This window comes from Antennarius striatus, chromosome 18 (genome assembly GCF_040054535.1).
Source record: "Antennarius striatus isolate MH-2024 chromosome 18, ASM4005453v1, whole genome shotgun sequence".
In the NCBI taxonomy this organism is placed as follows: domain Eukaryota; kingdom Metazoa; phylum Chordata; class Actinopteri; order Lophiiformes; family Antennariidae; genus Antennarius; species Antennarius striatus.
Window position 1 is genome coordinate 836,884 of NC_090793.1, and position 25,358 is coordinate 862,241.

The window sequence follows — 25,358 nt, forward strand, 5'->3', positions numbered from 1 at the left end:
GTCTGGGTCTGGAAATTAAGAATTTTGTTTTTATCATTTATTATATTTATATAATATAAATATTTGTTTATATAATTTATATAAAATTTATAATATGTTAAAACTTATCAATATTTAGATATTTTTATTTTTATAATATTTATTAATATATGTAATATTACTATTTTTATTATTTGTTTTATTTGATCATAGTAAACAAACACTTCCTGATCAGTTTTTGTTCTATTGATCGACTCCACATTTGTGTCGTTATTAATGGTTCGTTTCCCCGGCAGCGATCCGCTAGCAGACGAGCTAACATTGATTACATATTGATCTGAAGAAGGGGGGGTGGGGGGCGTTGTAAACAACAACAAGCCCGCCCCACTCCCCTTCATCATAAATCACTTGACAGTCCAACCGAACAGGCCCCGCCTCCTTATTGATCAGCCTTGTGATGACCTGGTGACCTGTCCGATGTCGGCGCGATGACCTTCACCCCCTCCACACACACACACACACACACACCTCATCACTGTAAGTAGCCTTCAGTGCTGAGTCAGCAGGAAGTCGGAGGCGGGACTTCCTCCTCTTCCTCAGTGTGACACGGGATGAAGCTCTTTCATCCTCCTCCTCCCACCGGGGGACGAAACACAAGAAACACACGACCTCGTCTTCCTGAAGTACACTGGGATGCCGAAGGACTCCTCGTCTCCCTGACGACCGTCTCCAGGCAACTCTGGCTCCTCAAAGCATTTCTCCATCCCGACCCTCCGTCTGCTCCAGTTTGCCTTCCAGAGAACTCCCGTTCATTCACTCCAGGTCGTCGCCGCGGCAGCATCACAAGCCGGCTTCTGATTGGCTGCGGGGATCAGTTTGATTCCCTGGATCCTCATTGGCCGATCCAGAGCAGCAGAATAAACGTAATCTCTGCTCTCATGACTGAAAACGTCCTGCTGCATCAGCTGGGACTCGAACCCACAACCTTCACCATCGGGGGCGGAGTCATGACCTCGCTGAGGCAACAGCCAATAGGATCGCAGTAATTCACACTTGTAATTCACACAGTAATTCATCCAATGAATTTATCGTGTGAACAAACTGGGGACAGATTGTCTGGATAATCAATTAATCGCCTAATCAATATAATTATAGGTCTGTTAATCTAATCAGACACCGGTTACAACCCGAGGACGATTTACTATTAATTTAATTTAATATTAATTAGGAGTAATTTAATTAACATTAAATTAAATTAATAATTATAATTATTAATTATTATAATAATAATTAATAATAATTAATAATTAATAATTAATTAATATTAATTAATTAATTAATAAATTAATTAATTAATTAAAATTAATTAATTAATTATTATTTAATTAATTAATTATTATTTAATTAATTAATTAATTAAAAATTAATTAATTAATTAATTAATTAATTAATTAATAATTAATTAATAATTAATTAATTAATTAATAATTAATTAATAATTAATAATAATTAATAATTAAATTAATTAAATTAAATTAAATTAATTAATTTAATTGCCTGGTGTCATGAACAACACCAGGCACCCCCTACACACCACCTTCTCCCAGCAGAGAAGCACCTTCAGCGGCAGACTGCTGTCACACAGCGCCTCCACAGAGAGGCTGAGGTCCTCCTTCGTGCCCCGTGCCATCAGGGGGTACAATGACTCTCTCAAGAGGAGCGGGGGGGAGGTGGCGAGGTCAGCACGGGGTTGAAAATGGATTTAATTTAATTTAAATTTAATTTTATACTGTTGTATATATATATATATAAAATTTATTTATTTATTTTTTATACTGTTTTTATATTTTAATTCAATTTTATACTGTCTAGATTTTATTTTATACTGTTTATATTTTAATACTGTAATATTTTTAAATTTTATACTGTTTATATTTTTAGTTATAGTTTAGTATATAAGTCCTGTTAGTGCTGCATGTGTCTGTCTGTTAGTGTAATGTATGTCTTGTGGTATGTCCTGTGATGTCAATGTTTCCTTTTCTCCTGGTGTTTATCCAGTATTATTTGTTAAGTAATGCCTGAGCAGTGGATATATGCAATTTCCTCCGGGATTAATAAAGTATCTATCTATCTATCTATCTATCTAACAGAAATGACCACTAGGGGGCAGCAGAAATAACCAGCGAACACAAGTTTGATCAGTATATTGATCATTAGAACTTATTGATCAGCATTTGTCGACCCATTTGGTAAAAGTGACTCATTAGAAGTGACTTCATTAATATTCAACTTGTAGATGAATCACTCACCTGTTCAGGTGATGAGGAGTCGGGTCTGAGTCTCAGGTCGATTCTACTACAGGTGTCTCACTCGATTAATCACGTTCACTTCCCTTTTTTCTTCTTCTTCGTGTGTTTCAACGCTTGTCGCCTTGTAGCTACACTGCCCCCTGGCGACTTCTGGTGGTATTACTTCGCTTCAGAGCGAACTACCATCAAATTAATAGATAGATAAATAAATAAATAGATAGATAGATAGATAGATAGATAGATAGATAGATAGATAGATAGATAGATAGATAGATAGATAGATAGATAGATAGATAGATAGATAGATAGATAGATAGATAGATAGATAGATAGATAGATAGATAGATAGATAGATAAATAAATAAATAGATAGATAGATAGATAGATAGATAGATAGATAGATAGATAGATAGATAGATAGATAGATAGATAAATAAATAAATAGATAAATAAATAAATAAATAACAGCTTCAATGAACCCATCCTTCTACCCGTGTTCATGGTATTTATCCAGTTTAACAATAATGTAAAAATATAAAAGTATTTTAACAAAAATCAAAAAATTAAAATCTAAAAGTATTAAAATGATAAATTAACATTTATATATGTTTATATAAACTTTATACTTATTTCAATAATTGATTAATTAATTTAATTATATATTTAAATATATTTAACATATATATATATATATATACACACAGTATGTTTTCAATCTGGATTAATTTTAGGATTTTATTTCTTCCTCACTCCATTCATCATGTTTCCTCAGATTATCAGGTCGTTTGCGACAAACAGATGAAGATGATGTTAAATATTGATCGTTCATTGTTAACGTCCAATCGGAAAACGACTCCAACAGAACCTCATTGTGCCTTGGTGGTTGGGAAAAGACGCCACAAAAGCTCCACGTTAATTAAAATGTGAGATGAGATCAACAAAGGATTACCCCAGTCCTTCTATTATGGGATGTGAGGCTTCTCCAGGCAACGCAGGGTTTATTTCTACCACGTTGTGTGTGTGTGTGTGTGTGTGTGTGTGTGTTGCTGAGCGTTGGCTCACATCCTCGCCTTACGCCCTGGTTCCAACCTGAGATCAGGCTATTTCCGTCCTAAATGGAACGCGTCCTGGGAGGCCGTGACTCATCCGCTGACCCGTCACCTGGTACCCGTTACCGGGGGTAACGGGACGGTCGCTTCATCCCGTCTGTGGAAAAAGACACGGACTCGACTCTGGGTCTGGACGTCAAAGGAAAATGAATTTATTCTCAGTGGAAAGACGAGTGTGTTCAGCAGACGGTGAAGGAGCGGTGGGAGGGGGGACACACCGGCGATGGCGCCATGCCCAATGGGATATCCAAACAACGCCTCCAGAACATTCTCCTCTGCCCCCCCCCTTTTACAAAACAGCCACAGATATTGAGGTTTTTCACTCGTTTGTCCTGTTTTGGGAGCATTCAGACGCTAACGCTAATGCTAACGCTAATGCTAACGCTAGTGCTAACATTTCGTAGCTTACATTCTCTCCAGTAAAGGGATCCTCGTGCGAACCGCTGACTCAGCGATCAGCAGAACTATGGCTTGATGTTTGTTTGTTTTTATTCGTGTAGAAATATCACAGATGGTTGCCGTGGAAACGCCGTGGATGTTTGTGGTTTACAAAAAAATGTGCAGAATAAGAGGTTGTCGTCTACGTATAAAGGGTCTCGCCGGCGCGGCGGCGTTGCTAGATTGTGCTCTGGCTATCGGCCGCTGAGGTACAGGAAGTCCAGGGTCGGAGGTCGCACCTACGGGGTGAGGGGTCGTCTACTCGGCATGCGGAACGGGGTTACGTTTGATCCCTATCAGTCTCTCTACGTGCTACTTGGATGTGTGCGCGCTAATACCAGTTAGCATCCACCATACCCCCCCCCCGTTCTGGTGTGTGTGTGTGTGTGTGTGTGTATGTGTGTGTGTGTGTGTGTGTGTGTGTGTGTGTGCGAAGTGTGTGTGCGCGTCACAGTGCGCTGAGGTCGTGGCACGAGCGGGACTTCTGGCGGAGGATCTTGCTCCCCCGGTGGCGGCTCATCTCCCGGTAGCGCCCCCGGTCGCGGTCGCGCCCGTAGGAGCGCGGCACCAGCCCCGCCAGGAAGCGCTTGGCCTTGCTGGTCAGGCTCTCCCTGCGCCCCGATCCGGGGTCGCCGTCGCCCCACCCGGGGCCGGCGCAGTCGCCCCGCGCCGTCCGCACCGCCGCCTCCAGCAGCTCCGTGGTGCCGTGGTCCAGGGAGGCGGAGAGCTCCAGGTAGAGGCCGTCGAACATCACGGCGCTGGATTGGGCCTCTGGAGAGGGAGGAGGGGACAAGCTTTAGGGGGCGGGGCCACACAACATGGGCAGCGCCAATGGGACGATCAGACGCCGTTTGGAACACAATCCATGATGAATTTATTGGGTCTCATCACTCGACGGCGTCTCCGCATGTTAGGAGGAGAAGCTCCGCCTCTCTTCAGCCGTCCTCAAAAACAGATTATTTAGAACCAAACAGTGTGCATCTCATAATCGGTTCATATAATTAGCTTTACATCTTATAGCATTATTATCTTAGCATTTTATAGCTTTACTTAGCTTTAAAGGTTCTAGCGTTACTTAGCTTTTCATTATTTAGCATTACTTAGCTTTACATGTTATAGCATAGTTAGCTTTACATTTTAGAGTTACTTAGCTTTACATGTTATAGCGTAGTTAGCTTTACATTTTAGCGTTACTTAGCTTTACATTTATAGTGTTACTTAGCTTCACATGCTATAGCATAGTTAGCTTTACATTTTAGCGTTACTTAGCTTTACATTTATAGTGTTACTTAGCTTCACATGTTATAGCGTAGTTAGCTTTACATTTTAGCGTTACTTAGCTTTACATTTATAGTGTTACTTAGCTTCACATGCTATAGCATAGTTAGCTTTACATTTTAGCGTTACTTAGCTTTACATTTATAACGTTACTTAGCTTCACGTGTTATAGCATGGTTAGCTTTATATTTAGCTTTACATTTTATAGCTTTACGTAGCATTACAAGTTATAGCATGAATTAGCTTTACATTTCATAGCATTAGTTAGCCTTACATTTTAGCATTACTTAGCTTTACATGTTTTAGTTTTACTTAGCTTTACATTTTATAGGTAACCAATCAGATGGCTTCCCTAATTCGCCTCATTAGCAGCCATGAATCCAGCTCAGGGGGCGGGGCTTAGCAGGATGAGTTGTGTAAGCTGGAATCTCCTGGCGGCGGCTCAGACGGGGGAGCGCTTGTTTATCTCACCATGGCTGCCAGATAAGGACAGGTGACTAAACGAGGGTTCGCTATCAGCTGTTAGCGCCGGCTGCTTCCTGCTCAAACAAAGCGGCGATAAGGGAAGCTGACGGATGCTAATCGCTCAGAAACAAACGGCGTCCGGTGGGATTCTACTTCCTGTCGGCCGTTTTTATCCGTTTGAAACACGAGTTACAGAAAAGAAAAAGACCCCAGACCGGGAACGTTCCGTCCTGTCGCTAACGTTCATCAGAGCTTTCATGCGTGGAAATCTTTTACCGATGGATTGTGTGTTTGCTCGGTTGCCATGGAGACGGATGAGTTGACACAGAACTGAGCAAACTCCATCTGCTCCCGCAGAAAAAAAGAAGTAAGAATGTGATTCACCGGAAAATAGAGGACGAGAGAGGATGGAGGAGGAGGAGGAGGAGAGGAGGGGTCGCCATGCCGACCGAGGAGGAAACAAAGGATGCAGGAAGAGGCAGACGGAGAGAGAGATGCGTGAGGACGGACGGAGGGAAGACGTGAGTCACACAAACAGAGGAGGAAGAGGAGGAGGAATGCCGACGAAGCAGATGAAGGATATCCATCAAACTAGGCCACGCCCCCACGATATTCAGTGACCAATAGCGTCCTGGTGTGACATCGTCGTGCCCTAACAAAGGAGGGGGAGTTAGCAGGAGAAACGCGTCAAATGGCCACAAATAGACATTAGCCGTGAGCTAGTTAGCTTCTCCTGACAGTGCCCCCCCCATATGAAAATGGGGGGTGGAGTTGGGAGGGGGGGGGGGGGCATTTCCATATTGCTGACCACATCGACGCTCCGGGTCGTTCTTTCTATTCTTGGCGAATCTGCTGAGTCGGCACTTTTCTCCTCCTCCTCGCAAACCTCCGTTAGCTCGCGGCTAACGAAAGGAAACGAGATGCTAACGGACGCCCTGGAAATTAATTTAAATCGTCGCAAAACGGCAGAAATAAGAGGATGCATGGATAGAAAAACACGTGGAAAAGCAGGGAATGCTGGGAAAAAAAAGGGGAATGGAGGTGAAGTGAAATTGGGAGGGAAAACCCTACAAAGACAGGAAGTAAGGGGCGGGAACTTTCAAAATAAAACAGGAAATAAGGCGGATGCAAATGTAAAATGTGCCTGAAGCATCCTGACAGCTTCATGAGGACGCGTCTGACCGGTTCCGTCACCGGTGTGGCGTTCTACGGGAAGGTTTTCAGCTAACCGACGGCGGCCGCTGCCCCCGCGGCGCCGGCGCCCCAGGGGGGTCCCGTCCCGGTCCGGATTTAAACACCGGGGTTGGCTGAGAGAGCGGAACAGCATGAACATCCTCCACAGAATCAGCAGCAGCTCCTTCAACCTCCTCCCACATCAATGACATCATCGATGACATCATCGACCATGAGGGGGAGGAGGAGGAATGTGGGGGCGGAGCTAAACTTTCAGTGAAACGCTGAATTTAGAGCAAACAGGTATTTTTATGTTCATCCAGACAGGCGCTGATTATTAATGGGGGGCCGCAGGGGGCGGGGCTTGAGGCTGCCCCAGCTGACATTTAGTAAAGGGGCGGGGCTCAACCTGCAGAAGGCGCCATTGTCAAAAAGAACAATGAACAGAGTTATGAGCCACCGTATAAATAAAGTATCCTGTGTGTGAAAAATAAACCCGACTGGCTCACACACACACACACACACACACACACACACACACACACACACACACACACACACACACACACACACACACACACACAAACACACACACACACACACATGCCGTCCTCACACGCCCTCTGCTCATCACTCTCAAGGCGGCGCCGCCTGCAAACAGCCTCGCTGACATCAGCGGCGAGGAGATGAAGAGCGATGAGGCCGAGCGGCCTGCAGGGAGAGAACAGAGAGACAACACGGGGCCCCCGGGGGCCACAGACACAGCAGCGCCTGGGGGCGGGAGGGGGAGGGGCAACGTGACAACACAGGATGTGAGAAAACACAGAAATAAAGTAGAACCTGAGAACTGAGCTAAACATTTAAAATAAATAAAATCATTTAACGAGATCCGGTCTCACTGATGTCGTATCCATCCGCCAACACGCGGTAAAGAACGAGATACGGTCTCACTGATGTTGTACCCATCCGCCAACACGCGGTAAAGAACGAGATACGGTGTCACTGATGTCGTATCCATCCGCCGACACGTGGTAAAGAACGAGATACGGTCTCACTGATGTCGTATCCATCCGCCGACACGCGGTAAAGAAAGAGATACGGTCTCACTGATGTTGTACCCATCCGCCAACACGCGGTAAAGAACGAGATACGGTGTCACTGATGTCGTATCCATCCACCGACACGTGGTAAAGAACGAGATACGGTCTCACTGATGTCGTATCCATCCGCCGACACGCGGTAATGAATGAGATACGGTCTCACTGATGTTGTACCCATCCGCCAACACGCGGTAAAGAACGAGATACTGTGCCACTGATGTCGTATCCACCCGCCGACACGCGGTAAAGACTGAGATACGATCCCACCGATGTCGTATCCACCCGCTGACACGTGGTAAAGAACGAGATCCGGTCTCACTGATGTCGTATCCATCGGCCACCACGCGGTAAAGAACGAGATCCGGTCTCACTGATGTCGTATCCATCGGCCACCACGCGGTAAAGAACGAGATCCTGACACACCAGACAGACCCCCCCGTCGTTAACCCTTCACCTACCCTCGCTGCTGATCTCGCGGGACCGCACCAGGTCGCTCTTGTTCCCCACCAGGATGATTGGCGTCTGCGGTTGCGACTCCCTGAGGAGGAGGCGGAGCTGGGCGGCGCGGTGGAAGCTCCGCCTATCGGTCACCGAGAACACCAGGATGCACACGTCACACTGCAGCGTGGACAGGTCCTGGTGCACACACACACACACACACACACACACACACACACACACACACACACACACACACACACACACACACACACACACAGACACACACACACACACACACACACACACACACACACACACACACACACACACACACACACACACGGTTACAGTAGGTAGTGGTGAGTGCTGTTCCTGTCTGAAGGTCGGCTCCGCCCCTAGCCAGACGCTCTGATGGCGTCCCACGAGGGGACTGGATGTCACGCTCCACTTTGAAACCCCCGACCCTTTTAACGGCGTCCGCCGGCGCCCCGTCGGGGGGGTTTCCTGTCACACAGGCTCAATTAGCCGGAGTGGAACGGCGGCTCGGCGCTGCCGGGACTACTTTTGTCGTCTCGCTCGGGTGTAAAATGGGTCACACCCCCCCAGCTGATGGCTAAAGCTAATTAGCCGTCGCCGTCCTCCCATCATCACATCTCCCGCCACTGAATTAGCCGGAGGTCTGTTAGCTTAGCGTCATTAGCGGATTGGGTCCCGTCTGTTATGAAGCGCGGAGTCGAACCAATCCAATTTGGGCGTCGGCCTGGAGGTCGTGGGGATTAAGCATCATTTGTATCACGCAGCATCGCAGCGGATTAGAGGCGTGTTAGCGCGGCGGCGGCGGCCTGTGGACCTGCACAGCTGGGGAACGCACTGATTATGATTGGGGTCAGGAACGGGAAAACAACGGCCCGGGGGCCACATACGGCCCCTTCAGGCTTTTAATCTGGCCCGTCACACTTGTTTAAACCAAGTTTAAGTAATTAAAATTTAGGAAGAAGCTCTTCTTCCTCATGGTGGGTCACGGGGGTTGCTACGGGATTATATGATATGTTTTATTCTGATCTATCGTACAGTAACATGACGTCGTGTGTTTTTATTTTTCAGTGTATTTTTCTTGAAAACCAACGGATAATTTGACAAAAACTCCAGATGACGTAAACCGAAGTTTACCTGTGACCCACCCTAACCCTACCCCTAATCCTAACCCTTACCCTAACCCCTACCTCTACCTCTAACCCTACCTGTAAACGTTACCCTTAATCCCAACTCCACCCCTAATCCTAACCGCTAACCCTAACCTGTAACCCTAATTGTAACTCCTAACCCTAATCCTGACCCCTCACCCTAAACCCTCACCCTAACCCCTAATCCTGCCCCTTACCCTGACCCTAACCCCAATCCTAACCCCTGATCCTGACCCTAATTATAACCCTAACCCCTGACCCTAACCCTAATCCTAACCCCTCACCCTAATCCTAACCCCTAACCCTAATCCTAACCCCTAATCCTACCCCTTACCCTGACCCTAATCCTAACCCTAACCCCTGATCCTGACCCTAATCCTAACCCCTAACCCTGTTTTAGATCCTCTCTGAACACGTTGCTGCCTTTAATCCAGGCGGTTCTGACCGGTTCTGGACCTGATGCTCGTGACGTGGATGAGGCTGAAACCAGAGACGTTAATCTGACCCAGACGATCAATAGCGACTATCTGTGCCCTGAAGACAGAAACCAGAGCCCACAGACCAATCAGACGGCAGCCTCTATCCACTTCCTGTCTGCTTATCTGGAATATCTGAAAATACATTTTTATTACGGCCTTGAGCCCCGAAACCTTCGGCTTGATTCAATTGGATGGAATCCGTGAACTCTGATTGGACGCTGGGGTTGAGGTTTATTTGATCATGTGACCAATCGATGGAGTGCAGCCTTCAACAAGTGGCTGGATCAATATCACTGATATGGTAATAATAGAACTCTGTGCATCAGCATGGACTCAGGTGGCCCCGCCCCTCATCCACAGCCGGAACGGGGAAGCCCCGCCCACCTGGAAAAGTCCCGTTTTCCCAGACATCCGATGGGAAAAATTTGGATTCAGAGCAGGAAATTCCCCGGGGAGGACAGGAAAAGATGGAACTGAGGATGAAGGAAGGGGGCGGGGCAGGGAGGGAGGATGGCGAGGAAGGCGAGGGGGGCGGGGCCACAACCTGTCACTGTCAGATTTAAGGGATGGAAAGAAGAGAGCGTGAAATGGAGAGAAAGACGAATGAACGATTGCAGAGCTTCAGGAGAAACGTGACCGACTGACTCCTCCCCCCCGTCAAAAGGAGGCGGAGTCAAAGAAATCAACGCCAACTCCCTCCCTCCCCTCCCTCGCTTTCTTCCTCCAGATCAGGCAGCTCCTCTCTGTCCGTAGAGAGCAGGCCATCTGTCAATGCACACACACACACACACACACACACACACACACACACACACACACACACACACACACACACACACACACACACACACACACACACACACACACACACACACACAAGACGAGCCCATATTCAGTTCCTGTGTAAATAAAAGCAGCTGAATGAGCGTTCAGGTCGTTAATGATTAAACATTTAGACGCGTCACGCAGGTTTTCCATCACATCAGTCGTCGTCTCCACCTCCTATGTGGCCAAAAGTATCCGGACGCCTCGGACCGCTCAGATCCGACTGGGGGAATTCATCTGAAAACCCATTTTATCTGGAAATCGTGAGACGCCCTGCTGGCGCTCGTCTCCACGCTGATGACATGTGATTGTTATTCCGAGACGCGCCGGCGACGTCGCCTCCATATTGGAATCATTAATAAATAATCGTTACTCCTGGTGGGACGCTGTCGCTTCGGGCGACGTCCTGCAGCGTCTCTGACATACGTCCCACGCTGCGTCCCATCATTTATGTCCGCGAATTACTGTCTGTGATGCTGATGGCGTTTGTGATCCGTTCCGCTCCACTGAAATAATAGGTATAATAAAATATATATAATATATAATATAATACAATACTATATAATATATTTTATAATGTATATAATATAATAACATAAAGATATATAACATAAAGAACAGAACCGTTCAAACAGTCCAATCATTATTTACACAACACTTCCTGGTTCCGCTGTGGATGCAGATAAGAACCGTCCAATCAGAGGTGACAGGAAGCCAGCGCCGGAAGCTATAGCAGAAAAATTCCTCGTCTTGCACGCTCAATCTGATTGGCTGCTCCGCATCACACGTCCATCTTCCTATCAACAGAAACTGATAACTTGACCTATATAAGATATTGATATTGATCAATCGTCACACCTGCTGTTATTATGTATCGATCGGAAACAAGCCTGGCGCTATTTTTAGCGATGCTGCTACTAGCGCAGTGCTAGCTTCCCTCTCCTGGTGACCTCATTTCCAGCTCCAGTTATTCCTGCCAGTGCAGCCTAGCATAGCCGGCTAGCTCGCTAAAGCTGGTGAAACGGTAGCATTGGGGAGAAAATGCTAACAAGTATTTCTCTTTGAATATAGAGGATGAAGATGGTGATGATGATGATGATGATGATGATGATGATGATGATGATGATGATGATGATGATGGTGATGATGATGATGATGGTGATGGATGGAGGGAATGAGAGGAAGAGGAAAGGAGGATGAAGAGCTCCTCGCTCTGGTCGCTAGGTAAAGATCTGATAATGGGATGAGGGAGATTAGCAGGGGGGTCGGATTCCCTTCCCTCCTCCTTTACAGTCTGCTGCACAGAGACGCCCCCCCCCCCGCCCGCCATCTGTCCGCCTGAGCGCCGTGTCAGCTGACCACCGATGAGATCAGACGCACAACAGTGCACAGAGCAGATGAGGTTATCGCTATCAGCTAACACACACACCACACACACACACACACATTAACACGGTGACACGTTTAGACTCCACCCCCAACATCCTGGGAGAAAGGTGCTCTGTTTGACATCTGACCTCTGTGGAAGCACCAGTTTGGGTCACTGGTATTATATGTTGGACTGGATGGAACTGGATGGAACCGGATGAAACGCCCCCCACACCCCACCCCCGACCCGCCCCCGCCTATCCAGGTTGACGGCGATCCATCAAGTTAAAATATAACCGATGAAAATGGTTTGAAGGTCACGTTTTATGGGCGAGGGAGAGCCGACGCCTCCTAACGACAACGACTAATCGATTGGTTGTCGGACGGTTGAGGGCCCCGCCCTTAAAACGATGCACCCAGGCAGAAAATAAGCTGCTGCGCTACGTTACTGAGAGTTAGCTGAGAAGATCGATACCAAACACTAATGAATCAATTAAACATCAATCAACAGTGGCTAACCAGCTAAGTTAGCTTAGCATCAGGACAGGAAATTGCGAGAAGCAGTTGCATGTAGGGATTTTTTTACAACTTTTGTGTACTAATTGGATAAACTAGACATAACTTGTTCGTTACTTCATTACATATTGTCACATTAGGCTTCCTATCTACTTTGCCTGCTAAGCTACGCTAAGCTAAGCGAACTGTCTGCTAGCTGAAGCTACATGGTGAACATAAAGGTGAAGATGCTAATCTCCTCCAGGTTTTATCATCCTGCTAACATCCAACAAACACACGATGCCAGAGAACATCCAGGTTAGCACAGGGCTAACAATGCAATAAACAATATAAAAATTCCCCCTTCAAGGGAGGAGCCAGAAGGTCACATGACCTACACGTCCCCCCCGTGATAATATTTTAATTACCATCGCATGAAAAAAAAAGAAACTCAAGGTTTCGAATTAATCGAGACACACAGCAGCGGGTGGGCGGGGCCCTCTGACCTCTGGTGACCCCCGTTGGCCCGTCCCCAACCGGTTCGCAGTTTGAGGGATTTATGGGTAATGGCGAAGGACGGGGGGGTGGCCGAGGTCACGGCCGAACGTTCCGCTGTTTCTATTTCAAGCCCACGGATGATTTATTTAAATGTGTGTGTGTGTGTGTGTGTGTGTGTGTGTGTGTGTGTGTGTGTGTGTGTGTGTGCCACGCCCTTACACGTGTACACGTGTGTCCTTCGGACTACATGTTTCTGAACATGCACCTGAAGGATGAAGGGGAATGCTGGGAATGCTCTTCATCGTCCTGAGAGGAAGAGGAGGACGAGAAGTTTAGGGCGGGTTGGGGGCGGGACTGATCCATAAATGGGCGTTGGGGGAGGGGCTGATCCAGAAATGGGCGTGAATAATTTATCCTGAGGGTCAGAAACACGCCGTCCTGCTCCGTCACATTAATGCCTGACTTTAAAGCTTTAAACTTAACTGCCCCCCACCCCTCAACAGCCGTCAGATACCCCGCTAATGCCCCCCAAGACACCCCCCCAAAACAAACAACAAAATCATTAATGAAAGAATAAAATCTGACCGCCTGAAAGAACACAAATAGAAAAAAAGAAATTAAAGGAAGAGGAAGAGGAAGAGGAAGAGGAAGAGGAAGAGGAAGAGGAAGAGGGGAAGGAGTGACCTCACCTGCTTCCAGTTGTCGTAAATGACGACCTTGCTGTCCTCGTCGTCGACGGTAACCGAACACTCGTAGCCTTCACCTGCAGCAGAAAACCACATCAGGCGATCGATCGGGTCTATCGATCGATGGATTCTTTCATAAATCAGGTTCTAGTTAGGAATGAAGGCGAACGTCTGGAGGACAGGGGCGTTTCTCTATTCTGACGGGGGCCCGGAGCCCGTCTGATGAGCGACGGGCGAATCTTGAGGCGCCAGCGCCGCGTTAATCTGTCGCGTCTTTCCCGATAATAACGAACTAGAGACACGTATTGATCCGTGAGGCGCGATCGTTCACAGCGAAAACGAGCATCTGTTTACCAGGATCAATAAACCCTCATTAAGTAGGTGTTGATTGGGACTGTGTTCATTTAGAACGCCGCTAATGTTTGTTTAGCATGCCGCTAACGTTCGTTTAGCACATGCAAAATTATTATGTGCTTTTAATGGTCTACTAGTGATGTTATGATTCCAGTATTTGTGGCAGACAGACGTAAAGTGGAGTAAAATGACGTAAACCTCATTTTTAATGTTTTTGAAAGTCGACATATAATCGAGAACGACGTAACTTGAGGTATATCTGTATGACGATGTGTCCGAGCAGAAAATAAGTCGCTGCGATACGATGCTGAGAGTTAGACGAGAAGATGGATACCAAACACATATGAGTTCATTAAACATCAATATACAGCAGCTAACCAGCTAGGTTAGCTTAGCATCAGGATAGGAAATTGCTAGAAACAGTTGCATGTAGGAATTTTTTACATTTTTTTTGTAGTAATTGTACAAAGTAGACATAACATGTTTGTAATTTTACATTTTGTCACCTTGGGCTTCCTCTCTACTTTTCCTGCTAAAACAAGCTAAGCTAAGCTAACTGACGCTACATAAAAGTGAGGATGCTAATCCCCTCCTGGTTCTTACCACATGCTTGCGTCTCAGAGTCGATGGAGAGAGATCCGTCCGACTGGCCGGCCAGAGATAAGGCTAGCGACGACTTGCCCACGCCGTTCTGTCCCAGCAGCACTAGCTTCAACGCGCCGCTGTGGGCGTGGTGAACCGGCGCCACCGCCGCCACCACGTGACCGGAGGACTCATCGCGAGGCACTGCTGTGTCAGTAATAGGCAACGTGGGGGGCTCCTCCAAACCCGGGATCCAATCGCAGTCTTCAGATACGGCCTCCTCCCGGCGCAGCTGGTGTTTGAGGGGTAAGGGGGTGCTGCCGCGGCGCAGGGGGGCCGCCGTGGTCAGAAACATGCTGTACTGGGGTGGAGGAGGACATACGAAAACCACATGAGGGGGAAGTCCGGGCATCAAACATCTGACACCACTTTAAAGACCACGAGATCTGGACGGACGTCTACCTGTAGAGGCGTCTATTCTGGTACCTGTTATCAGTGGAGAACGGGGGGGAGGGGCCTCAGCAATTGAAAACGCCAGTAGGGGGGAGGGAGGTGATAACCGTGGAGGTGCGACACTTCAGTGGAAGTGTGAAGAAAGAAACAGAGCGTGGAAAAAGGGAAACGGAGACGGGGAAAACCAGGAGACTGTCAAACCAGGAGACGGCGAGGGATGGGGGTGGTCAGGTGACCACTTCCTGTCCAGGGAGTCCGTCGTGACTTGAATTCACTCAGACGAAAACATGTAGTCTTCATCTGGATCTGTTCTTAAAGGGGAACGGCGGGTCGGCCATAGATGACCCTCATCAATATTAACGGGGTAATTAATCTCACTCCAGGCGGACCCCGGGGTATCTGCAGGCCAGTCCGGCGGCGGATAAACTAAGGACCGCCTCAGTGCGTAATTAATTGGCGATGCCACAAGAGCCTGAACTCAAGGGAATACAAAGGAAAAGAAGCGCATAAATTACAAGCAGATGAATCGTCGCTTCTCAAACGTATCGGAACATCACAAAGTTCGGATTCCCCTCAGGAATGTTGGATTCGTAGCGCCAGATGTGTTCAAGGACCTCAGTACCGACCAGCTGGGGTTCAGGCTCCATCTAGGTCAACCAGGAAGTCAAAGGCGGTCCAGGCGATCCGGACTCGTCTAGTATGGTCTAGTCTATTCTAGTCTGGTCTAGTCTACTCTGGTCTAGTCTGTTCTGGTCTGGTTTAGTCTAGACTAAGATAAGATAACCCTTTATTGTCCCACAGTTGGGAAATTTGTGAAGGTCTAAACCGGTCTAGACTAGTCTAGACTGGTCAGGTCTAGATGGTCTAGTCTGCTCTGGTCTAGTCTGGTCTAGTTTAGTCTAATCTGGTCTAGTCTAGCCTGGTCTACTTTATTTTAGTATAGTCTGGTCTTGTCTAGTCTAGTCTGGTCTAGTCTTTTCTAGTCTGGTCTGGTCTAGTCTGGTCTGGTCTAGTCTAGTTTAGCCTGGTCTAGTCTCAACTGTTCTAGTCTAGTCTAGTCTAGTTTAACCTGGTCTAGTCTAATCTATTGTAGTCTAATCTCTTCTAGTTTAGTCACAATTTTGGCCACTAGGTGACCTTTGGTTTGACCTTTGGTGTCTTATCCTCAGGGGTCAGACACCAAAGGTCAAACTGATCCAGAGGTGTGACGCATGGTTGCAAATGACCAATGCTAATGTTAGCATCGTGTCAGTGAATGACAGGTCGTTGCAGTTCAAAGGGAAGGTATTGATTACCTCTATTATTACCAATTTGAGTGCAGTTTGTCATCTGTCTCTCTGACAGGAAGTGTGCTTTTAATCTGAAGGGATTAGAGACGATGTTTCAGGAATAATGCTGGTAAACGCATCACAGCTAGTAGCGGAAGCTACCAATGCTAACGAGCAGAAGCTACCAGTGCTAATGTAGGCTAAGTCAAATTGCAGTGATAACAACCACGATAAAAGCGCGTAAACGACCATCACCCCTCAAGGCTAAACCCAGCCAACCAGCCGGGGCAACGCCCACCCACCAGCCAATCAGGGGCAGAGGTGGGCGTGTCTTTCCCTCACCAGAAGCATTCAGCCTTCAGTTGACTTTAAGTTGTTTGTTTGTTTGTTTGTTTGTCAACAAAAACACACAAAACATTCAGAAAACATTTCCCTCATTTCTCTCTGATCCTTATTCTATTATTTATTGATTGGTTATCGGTTTTATAAATTCACCTGAATTAAGCACAAGTAAATCAATTATATCTGATCGACTTGATTGATCTGATGTCCAGCAGCACACAGCAGGACTGTGGGTCTGCTGTTCCACATCCTGTGGTCGTCCTGAGGTGTGGCTGTCACCCCCGCCCCCCCTCGGCCATCCATCATTCATGCGGACTCACTGGAGCGGCTTCATTAACTTAATTGAACGAACTAATCAATTAAACATCGGCCTTTATTGTCAGGGGAGCTCCTCACGCGGCGACCGGAAGCTCTGCCCGTGGGCTGGGGCCGGCGTGTCAGGGGTTAATCCGTTAAAGTAGGACAAACACCGGGACGCGATGCAACATTAATGCCCCGGCCGGTGGGGATGAGATCAGCCCACTTCTGATTGGTCCAAACAGTGTCCACCGATCCAATCCGATCGATAATCCGATCAATCGTTAGATCGATTGATCACCGCCTGTCCTTGGATCATCCCACGGAAAATCAGACGCGCGTAAAAATCCCCCCAAAATCCGGACGGAATTCCCACACAGAGAAACACACACACACACACACACACACACACACACACACACACACACACACACACACACACACACACACACACACACACACACACACACACACCTGGCGCGTGTCTCCTTACCTGGTCAGTCATGGTGATCTGCGGGTCTCCTCGTCACGGAACTCGAGCGTTGCGGTTTCAAACGCCTCCCCCGCGCGGGTGCGGTACCGGTATCACGGACCCCGCGGCGGCGGGCGACACGCGCCACATTCCGTTTACCGGGACGCGTAAATTCCCACTCCGGTGCGCGTAAAATCCTCACCTCGGCGGATGGAGAGGCGCGGCGTGGACGACGGGAATGAGGAAGAAGAGGGAAGAGGCTACACCTGTGTCTCCCTCTGGAGGAACGTGTGTGTGTGTGTGTGTGTGTGTGTGTGTGTGTGTGTGTGTGTGTGTGTGTGTGTGTGTGTGTGTGTGTGTGTGTGTGTGTGTGTGTGTAGAGGAGGAAGAAAAGCCGTCCTCCTCTTCCTCTGGTGCCCCTCTCTCTCCACGCGTCAAACAAAGGTCCGGGCTCCTCCTGCTGTGACGTCAGGCCGCCGCCAGGGGGCGACAGAAACACAAAATCTGCATCGGGATGCATCGATTGTTTTGTCTCATATCTGGGAAAGTTCTTAACCAATTAAAATGAATTTTCTCTCAGGGATGGTGCCGTCCGTCAGGAAGCTCTGGTTAAAATCTGGAATCGATCCGGAATTGAACGACAAGGATTCTGGCCTCCAAAGCTTCGGGCGGCGCCGCTACATTAATCCCAGCTGATCCCAGGACGCTGACATCGCCACGGCGACGTCATCCGCCTGTCCTCAATGATGGATGAGCTCCTCGTCGTGATCAAATGAAGGCATCTATTATGCAAAAACCACGGGCTCCCGTTTCATCTTTCTGGGGCCCAAACTGCCGCAGGGCCCCTGGCTGGGAAAACTAATATCCAGACGTTCAGCTTTTAGTGGCAGAGCGGCTCCAGATGACCCCAGTGTTGTGCTTTCATGTTATTAGACTCCAGTTGGAGACAAAATCATCTAGAATAAGTGATTTTTAAAAAACATATATTTAAATAAAACGAGTAAAGGAGCGGATTTTGTCATCTGTGGCCCCCAGACGAGTGAACCCCGGCTGCTTCCAGCTGCTCTCTGTGATTACAGATAATTATTCTCTTCCTGATGAGACGCGTTCAAACACATCAAGAACCGTCACGCTTCCGTTTCCGCGGGAAAAAATCCTCCTGATGTCTGATATAAAAGTTAAGTCTGCTCACATCCATCAGAAATAATCTCATCTTCATCGCTGCTTCCTGATTGGACGCCGAGAGGCTGCTTCCATTTCAATCTTTTCCCGCTTCGGTTTGATTTCTACACGTCTCCTTGCCCTCTGACCTCCTGCTGTGACCCTCATTCTGTAACGTGGGACGAGTCCATGAACGGGAGCGCTCCAACAGGCGTTCCCGTGTGAATATTTAACATGTTTAAGAGCCAATGGATCAATAAATTAAACCAATCAGTTGATTTATTCAGATATAACCTTCTGCTTTAAAGAACATCATCAATCAATGACCTGTGATGTCAGAGACGACCAGCTGATGGCGCTATGGTGCCCGTTTAAATTAACATATATATTATTATATCATTATATTATTATATTTCTGTGCAGATGGAAGCCATAAAAAGTCATTATGAGACCATTAGCGTTCATTAGCCAGCTAGCATTTAGCATGTCCAAAGGGAAATAAATAAGAATTTAAAGCCCCACCATTACCAATAATCAGGTTTTATAATTAGCTTCATGCTAATTTATGTAATTTTAAAAAAAAAATCTGAATAGAATTTTTTTTTCATGAAACAAAATTCAAAAACTGCTGCTTCAAATAAACTTTATTAAAAACTGGATTAAAGAGAAACGAGTAACAGAAGATCTTCATCATCATCATCATCATCCTCGTGGGATTAGATCCCAGTTTAACCATCGATTGGTCGACGCCCCTGAACGTTCCTGCTGTCAGATAATCAATTGTTTCATTTAAAGACCTTCCATAGCGAGACGCTGCAATCCTCTTCCTGATTGGCTGAAAAACCTCCAGGAAACAGGAAGTAGCGTCTCTCCGGGCGCGGCTCAAACTTTAGGCCGCCGCTAATCCTCAGACCTAATTAAGTCTGATCAGGACGCCGCGACAGAGATTAACGCTGAGATGCTATCGCCGCCGGCAACACCCTGCTCTGTCATTAGGAGGTGCAGCGGTGCATTCTGGGAGATGTCACAAGGTCAAGAGGCAACATGGATTACATTTATGTTCGCCGACACCACGCGGCGAGGTCAGCGATGATGTCATGTACTCGCAGCAGCGTGGATTTTAACCCTTTATAATAATCATAATCCAAGTTTTTCCGACGCGGCGCCGCCGGCGTGAGGGCGTGATGGCGTGGGCGGAGCCTTTTAGTATGAAATGTTTGCAATCAAAGCAACGGCGTAAATATTTGAGGGGCGGGTTCAACCACTCAGGGGCGGGTCACGTGACTCAGACGGAGGAGGGGGAGGGGGAGGAGCCGGAGCAATGCGCCAGCGGCGGACGTGTTTTTTCCCAAGATGCTTGTGGAAGACAGACGGCAGGAGCGCTCGGAGCTGACGCACCGCCGGACGCGACAACAGGAAGTAGAGGGGCGGGTTCCAGCAGGGCGCGAAACACACCAACAAGATGGCCGACAGGGATGCCACCTCCCACACCAGGGACACACCCACCCCAACATCCGTCGCCATCGGCGACCAAGTTGGAGGATGTTCTCGCCCCGACCGGCCAGTGGGAGACGCAGCCGAGCTGACGTGCGGCGACATGACGTTGACGAACTCGAGCGTGTAGTACGGCAACCAGCTGACGGCGAACACCAGCGTGGAGCCAATCAGGAGCGCCGTGGCCTTCCTGTTGCGCCGGTCGGCGGCGGCGACTATGCGTCGACATCGGCGGAGGTGCGACACGATGAGGCCGCAGTTGACGGCGATGCAGAGCAGCGGCGCCACGTAGTAAACCAGGAACGCCGGAACCAGGAAGGAGAGCCACTCACGCCGGCCCACCGACCACGTGCAGCCGCCGTCGAAGTCGATGTATGTGACCTTTGGTAGCGCCATGGCAACCGACACCAGCCAGATGGCGCCCACGATGCACAACCTGCAGAGGAAGGAGAGGCGTCAGGTGCTTGATTTCACGCCGTTATTGTCAGTGGCTAACGGCGCTAACAGCACATTCCAATTGGTCTTTAGCCACCAATGCTAATGCTAATGCTAACAGCGAGTTGTGATGTCACAGCGGTGGCGATGATGAGATCGTGTCGGAGGATGAAACTGTGTCAGATAGTCACATGGCAAATTGCAGCATTAGCATCCCAACAGGTCTCCAGCTGCTAATGCTAATGCTATCACTATAGCTAATGCTAATGTGAGTTGTGATGTCACAGCGGTGGCGATGACAAGATCATTTTGGAGATGAAACTGTGTTAAACAGTCACACAGAGAATTGTAGCATTAGCATCCCAGCAGGTCTCCAGCTACTAATGCTAATGCTATCGCTATTGCTAATGCGAGTTGTGTTGTCACAGCGGTGGCGATGTGATCAGGTCGGGGGATGATGTGATCAGGTCTCTCGGCTCTAATGCTAATGCTAATGCTAACGCTAAACGCTAAATGAAGCGGACTCGGTTGTAAAACCCGAACATGACTTCTCCTTTGCTTTTTCATATTTAAAACATCTGAGAAGAAGCAGATGCTAACCTGCTAGCTGCTAACACGCTAGCTTGGTTGCTAAAGACCGCCCACCAATCGTTTAGCGGCGTTATCTCCAGCTACTCACATTTGGTTCAGGTTCGCAGGCGTCCTCATCCTCGGCGCCACGATGCGGTACCTCAGCACGGAGAACGCCGCCAGGCTGAAGATCTCCCCGCCCACCGTCACCGAGGTCATGAACCCCAGCAGGACGCAGGTCCCGCCCCCTAGCTGCCAGTCCTGGAAGCCGGCGCCAAGCAGGACGCAGGGCAGCGTGAGCAACGCCCCCAGGTCGGCCAGGCTGAGGTTGAGCAGCAGCACGGAGCTGGGCGCGGCGCGGCGGCGGGGACTCCTCATCAGCACCGCCCACAGCAGCACGTGACCTCCGACCCCCACCAGCAGCGACACCACGCTGACCAGCGGCAGCACCGCCGTGAAGGCGATGGTGGTGTTGGTGGACACCATGTTGAACAGCAGGTTCACGATAGCGGGCATGATGGGAAATGTGCCTGAGGTGATGGAGAAGGAGGCGGAGCTGAGCAGAGCATGCTAATGTGCTAACACGCTAACGTGCAATGTTTCAAAATAAATGGGATAGTGAGGTGATTCGGGGTAGGAGGGCAAACAAATAAGGGAAAGAGGTGAGAATTACCCACAATGCTTTGAGGTGAGTTGGAGAAAAAAAGGACAGATCCCAGCAACAATCATGAATTATTCATGTTCCGGGGCCCCGTCACCTGGAAACCACAGCCCCTCCTCCTGACTGACGAAAGTCAGGCCCCGCCCCTCATTGTGACTGAAAAAAGGCTTAAGCTCCGACCCTTCTCTTGACTGGCAAGTGGTCAAGCCCCGCCCTCCTTTTAGAGGCGAGACGTCGTCGTTGAACTAGCTCATCAATTGACTGGTTCCCACGGCGACAAAGACGATGAAGATGGAAACAAAGACGAGTGAAGTCGTACACGATGAGTGTTTCTACTTAAATTTGTAATCGATTACTTTCTGGATCTCTAGCTAAAGTCATGTGACTTTTCTGAAACGCCAGCGTGCGTTGGTGGAGCGTCACTCCTCCCACAATGCCGCTCCGCCGTGTCCGTGGTAACGCGTGAGCGGTTGACAGATGGACGGAGAAGTGAACGAGTGGTCGTCCCTCCATCCATCTGTCGCTCCGGTGGCGCCACTCAGGCTAACGTTCAGATGACATCATCACTTCGCACAGATGAAACGCTCATCGTATTGGGTCTGTGACCTTTGACCTTTGGATGGATTTACAGCGTCCTGCGGTGTGAAAATCAATCCACCTCGAGAGGTGATTTATGATACAAACGTGAGATAACAAGTGTGTTTGAGGGGCGGGGCAACTGTGCTGCTCCTCCCACATGGAGGTCAGGCGCTGGGGTCGAGGGGTTGATCACCATGGCTACGCTTTACAGTTTAAATCATAACAAATCACCTATAAGAGCAACGACTTCAGCAGGAACTTCAAACTGAAGATATTGATCAGGTGTTTCTTTGTCTCCTCCCAGGTTTTACAGGTTCATCAGCCGCCGTCACCACCAGTGTGTGATCCTAACACTGCAAATAAAAAGGCTTCTTTAGAACCTCCACGTCATTCTGACGTTCTGATCGATGTTTATATCTCTATTAACAGTGTCGACTCTCAGATATCAATGAAGTCTCCAGCAGATGATCAATACGATCAATATGATCAATATGATCAATATTATTAATATCATTCCTTCTGTGGATCCAATTAAGATCGGATTCAAGCTGTTTTTTTTATTGAAGATTAAAATTTATTTTAAAAAAGATTTTCCTTCCCACACTAAATATATCAGAAAAGAGCATCATCATCACCATCACCATCTTTATCATCATCATCATCATCATCATCATCACCATCATCATCATCATCATCATCATCATCATCACCATCACCATTTTTATCATCATTATCATCATCACCATCATCATCATCATCATCATCATCACCATCATCACCATCATCACCATCATCATCATCACCATCATCATCATCATCATCATCATCATCTTTCTTACTCCAGAGATACAAACAGGGCGATCGAGCATCACTTACTGTGGAGAGAGAGAGCAGCTCCGGTTCCATCATCTGATGATGCTGAATGAGGAGGAGGAGGAGCAGCGATGAAGGTCACACACCTGGGGTCCTCCCCTCATCCCCTCCCCTCGATAACACACACACACACACACACACACACACACACACACACACACACACACACACACACACACACGGATGTGTTTACGAGTTTCTGTTTGGGTTCTACTTGAAGGTCTCGAGAACTTTTTGGTTCCACCATCCTGAGGAGGAGGAACATCTTCTGGAGCTTCCTCACAATGGGGGGGTCCAGAAAACACGACCGACCCGAAACCAGACCTTTACATTTTTATTCTCTCGTTCTCCCGTCGCTACGGAGACGCAGGAACCCGATGGAGAGCTCTGCTGCGTCACCGGCGTTCTTCTCAAGGAGGGATGGAGGTGTAAAGTTTATGGTCTGTTTACACTTCCTGTTCAGGGTCAGGGTGCAGAACCAGAACCAGATCCAGAACCTGAACCAGAAACTAGAACCAGAACTGGGAACCAGAAACAAAACCAGGAGAAGATATGAGGATGAAATATGACAAAAGTATTTACTGGACAAACAAACAGAGTCAGGATTTAATCTGGTTTTCATCAATCTGTTCAGATTAACTGATCCGGATCATCCAGTCGTTCACACCCCGGTGCTTCAACTCGACGCAGCAGCTGAGACCGGGGGGGGGATGATGAAGAGGAAGATGAGGCCAGAGAGGAAGATGAGGTCAGAGCCTTCATCCACATCTTCAGACCTCCAGCAGGTCAGGGGTTAATCTGCTTCACCTGTAGGTGTGTGGAGCGCTGCCCCGCCCCTCTGCTGTTCACACACACACTCACTCACACACACACACACACACACACACACACTGGATTGTTCTCGCTCCCTGTGATGAAGCGTTCATCCGATCATACGGGCTGAACTCCTGATGGAGGTCATGTGATCATGTGACTCCGCCTCTCAGGCAAACGGGTCATCATCGTTCTGGAAGCTGTGGAAGCGCCTGTAAACTGGAACTGGTTTACTGTCCATCCCATAATAATCCTTCTCTTCATCATCATGGAGGTTCTGCCTTCCTGACTGCAGCGATGAAGACTCCGGTCTATGGGATGGAGGTTGGATCCCACTGGGTTCAGGCTGGAGGTGACTCTCTGCTTCCACCTGGTGGCCAGAGGCGGGAACAACAGGCAGGAAGTGGGATGACCAGGAGCCAATCACCTGTGTGGAATCGATGGGCGGAGCCTAATTGTCTTCAGCGTTGATCAATCTGCTAATAAATTAACATCTTGGATCCTATTTGAAACTGGATAACGCTTTATCTGTCGTCATGGCGACGTGGATCAACCCTTCAGAATAAAAGCGCGACTCGTGTGTTAATGTAAAGTCAATTTTATTCATTCTGATTCATAGAAGCATTTTTAGAAAATAGACGAATCCGATGAAACCGTTAAACATCCGACGACGACGGATGTAAAGAACACTCTAGAGACGTACAAACACACGACTCAGCACAAATCAGGACCGCCCACCGTAACCACGACGACCTGGGATTTACACCCGCTTACCGCTACGATTGTCGGTTAGAGATGGACAGGGACGGATGGAGGTGATCCGACAGGAGTGTGTGTGTGTGTGTGTGTGTGTGTGTGTTATGCTGCAGGTCAGAGGTCAACCGGTTAAAAACAGAACGCATGCATCGGTTAAACAAAGCTAAAACGATTTAACGGCTGTTGGATCCTAGAAGCTCGTCTCCGTCCAGTCCTCCGCCATCCAGCCCGGCCTTCCCACAATGCCTCTGGTCCACCGGTGATGTCATAGAACGTCTGTGCTGAGCTGGGGGCTGGCGTTCCCTGCAGGACCAGAGGACAACCGCGTCAGACGGAGCTCCATTACAGGGTTTATTAGCAACTGGTTGGAGAAGAGCGCCACCTGCTGGCAGGTGGAGCTGGTGTAACATCAATGCATCGC

At 48.1% G+C, this 25,358-nt stretch overlaps 3 protein-coding genes across 8 annotated transcripts in view; all 3 read right to left on the reverse strand.

Annotated features, from left to right (window-relative positions):
* Window positions 1–3,075: 3,075 nt before the first annotated feature.
* Window positions 3,076–17,919, reverse strand: rem2 (RAS (RAD and GEM)-like GTP binding 2). Its single transcript, XM_068340871.1, has 5 exons — window positions 17,617–17,919; window positions 14,785–15,124; window positions 13,831–13,904; window positions 8,310–8,487; window positions 3,076–4,606 (listed from the first exon to the last, which is right to left on the reverse strand). The coding sequence occupies exons 1-5, from the start codon at window positions 17,626–17,628 to the stop codon at window positions 4,284–4,286; spliced, it is 927 nt and encodes a 308-aa protein (XP_068196972.1). The 5' UTR covers window positions 17,629–17,919; the 3' UTR covers window positions 3,076–4,283.
* A 2,094-nt stretch (window positions 17,920–20,013) lies between these two features.
* On the reverse strand, window positions 20,014–22,742 carry si:ch211-119o8.4 (somatostatin receptor type 5). The gene is made up of 3 exons (XM_068340865.1): window positions 22,727–22,742; window positions 21,365–21,785; window positions 20,014–20,686 (listed from the first exon to the last, which is right to left on the reverse strand). The coding sequence occupies exons 2-3, from the start codon at window positions 21,769–21,771 to the stop codon at window positions 20,014–20,016; spliced, it is 1,080 nt and encodes a 359-aa protein (XP_068196966.1). The 5' UTR covers window positions 21,772–21,785; window positions 22,727–22,742.
* Window positions 22,743–24,763: 2,021 nt separating this feature from the next.
* carmil3 (capping protein regulator and myosin 1 linker 3) overlaps window positions 24,764–25,358 on the reverse strand; it is a 33,880-nt gene continuing 33,285 nt past the window's right edge. For all 6 annotated transcript variants that reach the window (XM_068341652.1, XM_068341651.1, XM_068341653.1 and 3 more), the window contains exon 38: window positions 24,764–25,240. In XM_068341652.1, coding sequence (XP_068197753.1) covers window positions 25,203–25,240 — 38 coding nt within the window. In that variant the 3' untranslated portion in view covers window positions 24,764–25,202. The remainder of the gene's footprint in view (window positions 25,241–25,358) is intronic.

What these genes read in the sequence shown, in the direction of transcription:
- rem2 (XM_068340871.1), bottom strand. An exon ending in CTCTGAGACGCAAGCATGTG is followed by an intron (nt 13,905 to 14,784) that starts GTAAGAACCAGG and finishes TTTCTGCTGCAG; the next exon opens with GTGAAGGCTACGAGTGTTCG. An exon ending in TTTACGACAACTGGAAGCAG is followed by an intron (nt 8,488 to 13,830) that starts GTGAGGTCACTC and finishes TGTGTGCACCAG; the next exon opens with GACCTGTCCACGCTGCAGTG.
- si:ch211-119o8.4 (XM_068340865.1), bottom strand. Translation starts at nt 21,771, where the DNA reads ATGCCCGCTATCGTGAACCTGCTGTTCAACATGGTGTCCACCAACACC. An exon ending in CCTGCGAACCTGAACCAAAT is followed by an intron (nt 20,687 to 21,364) that starts GTGAGTAGCTGG and finishes CTTCCTCTGCAG; the next exon opens with GTTGTGCATCGTGGGCGCCA.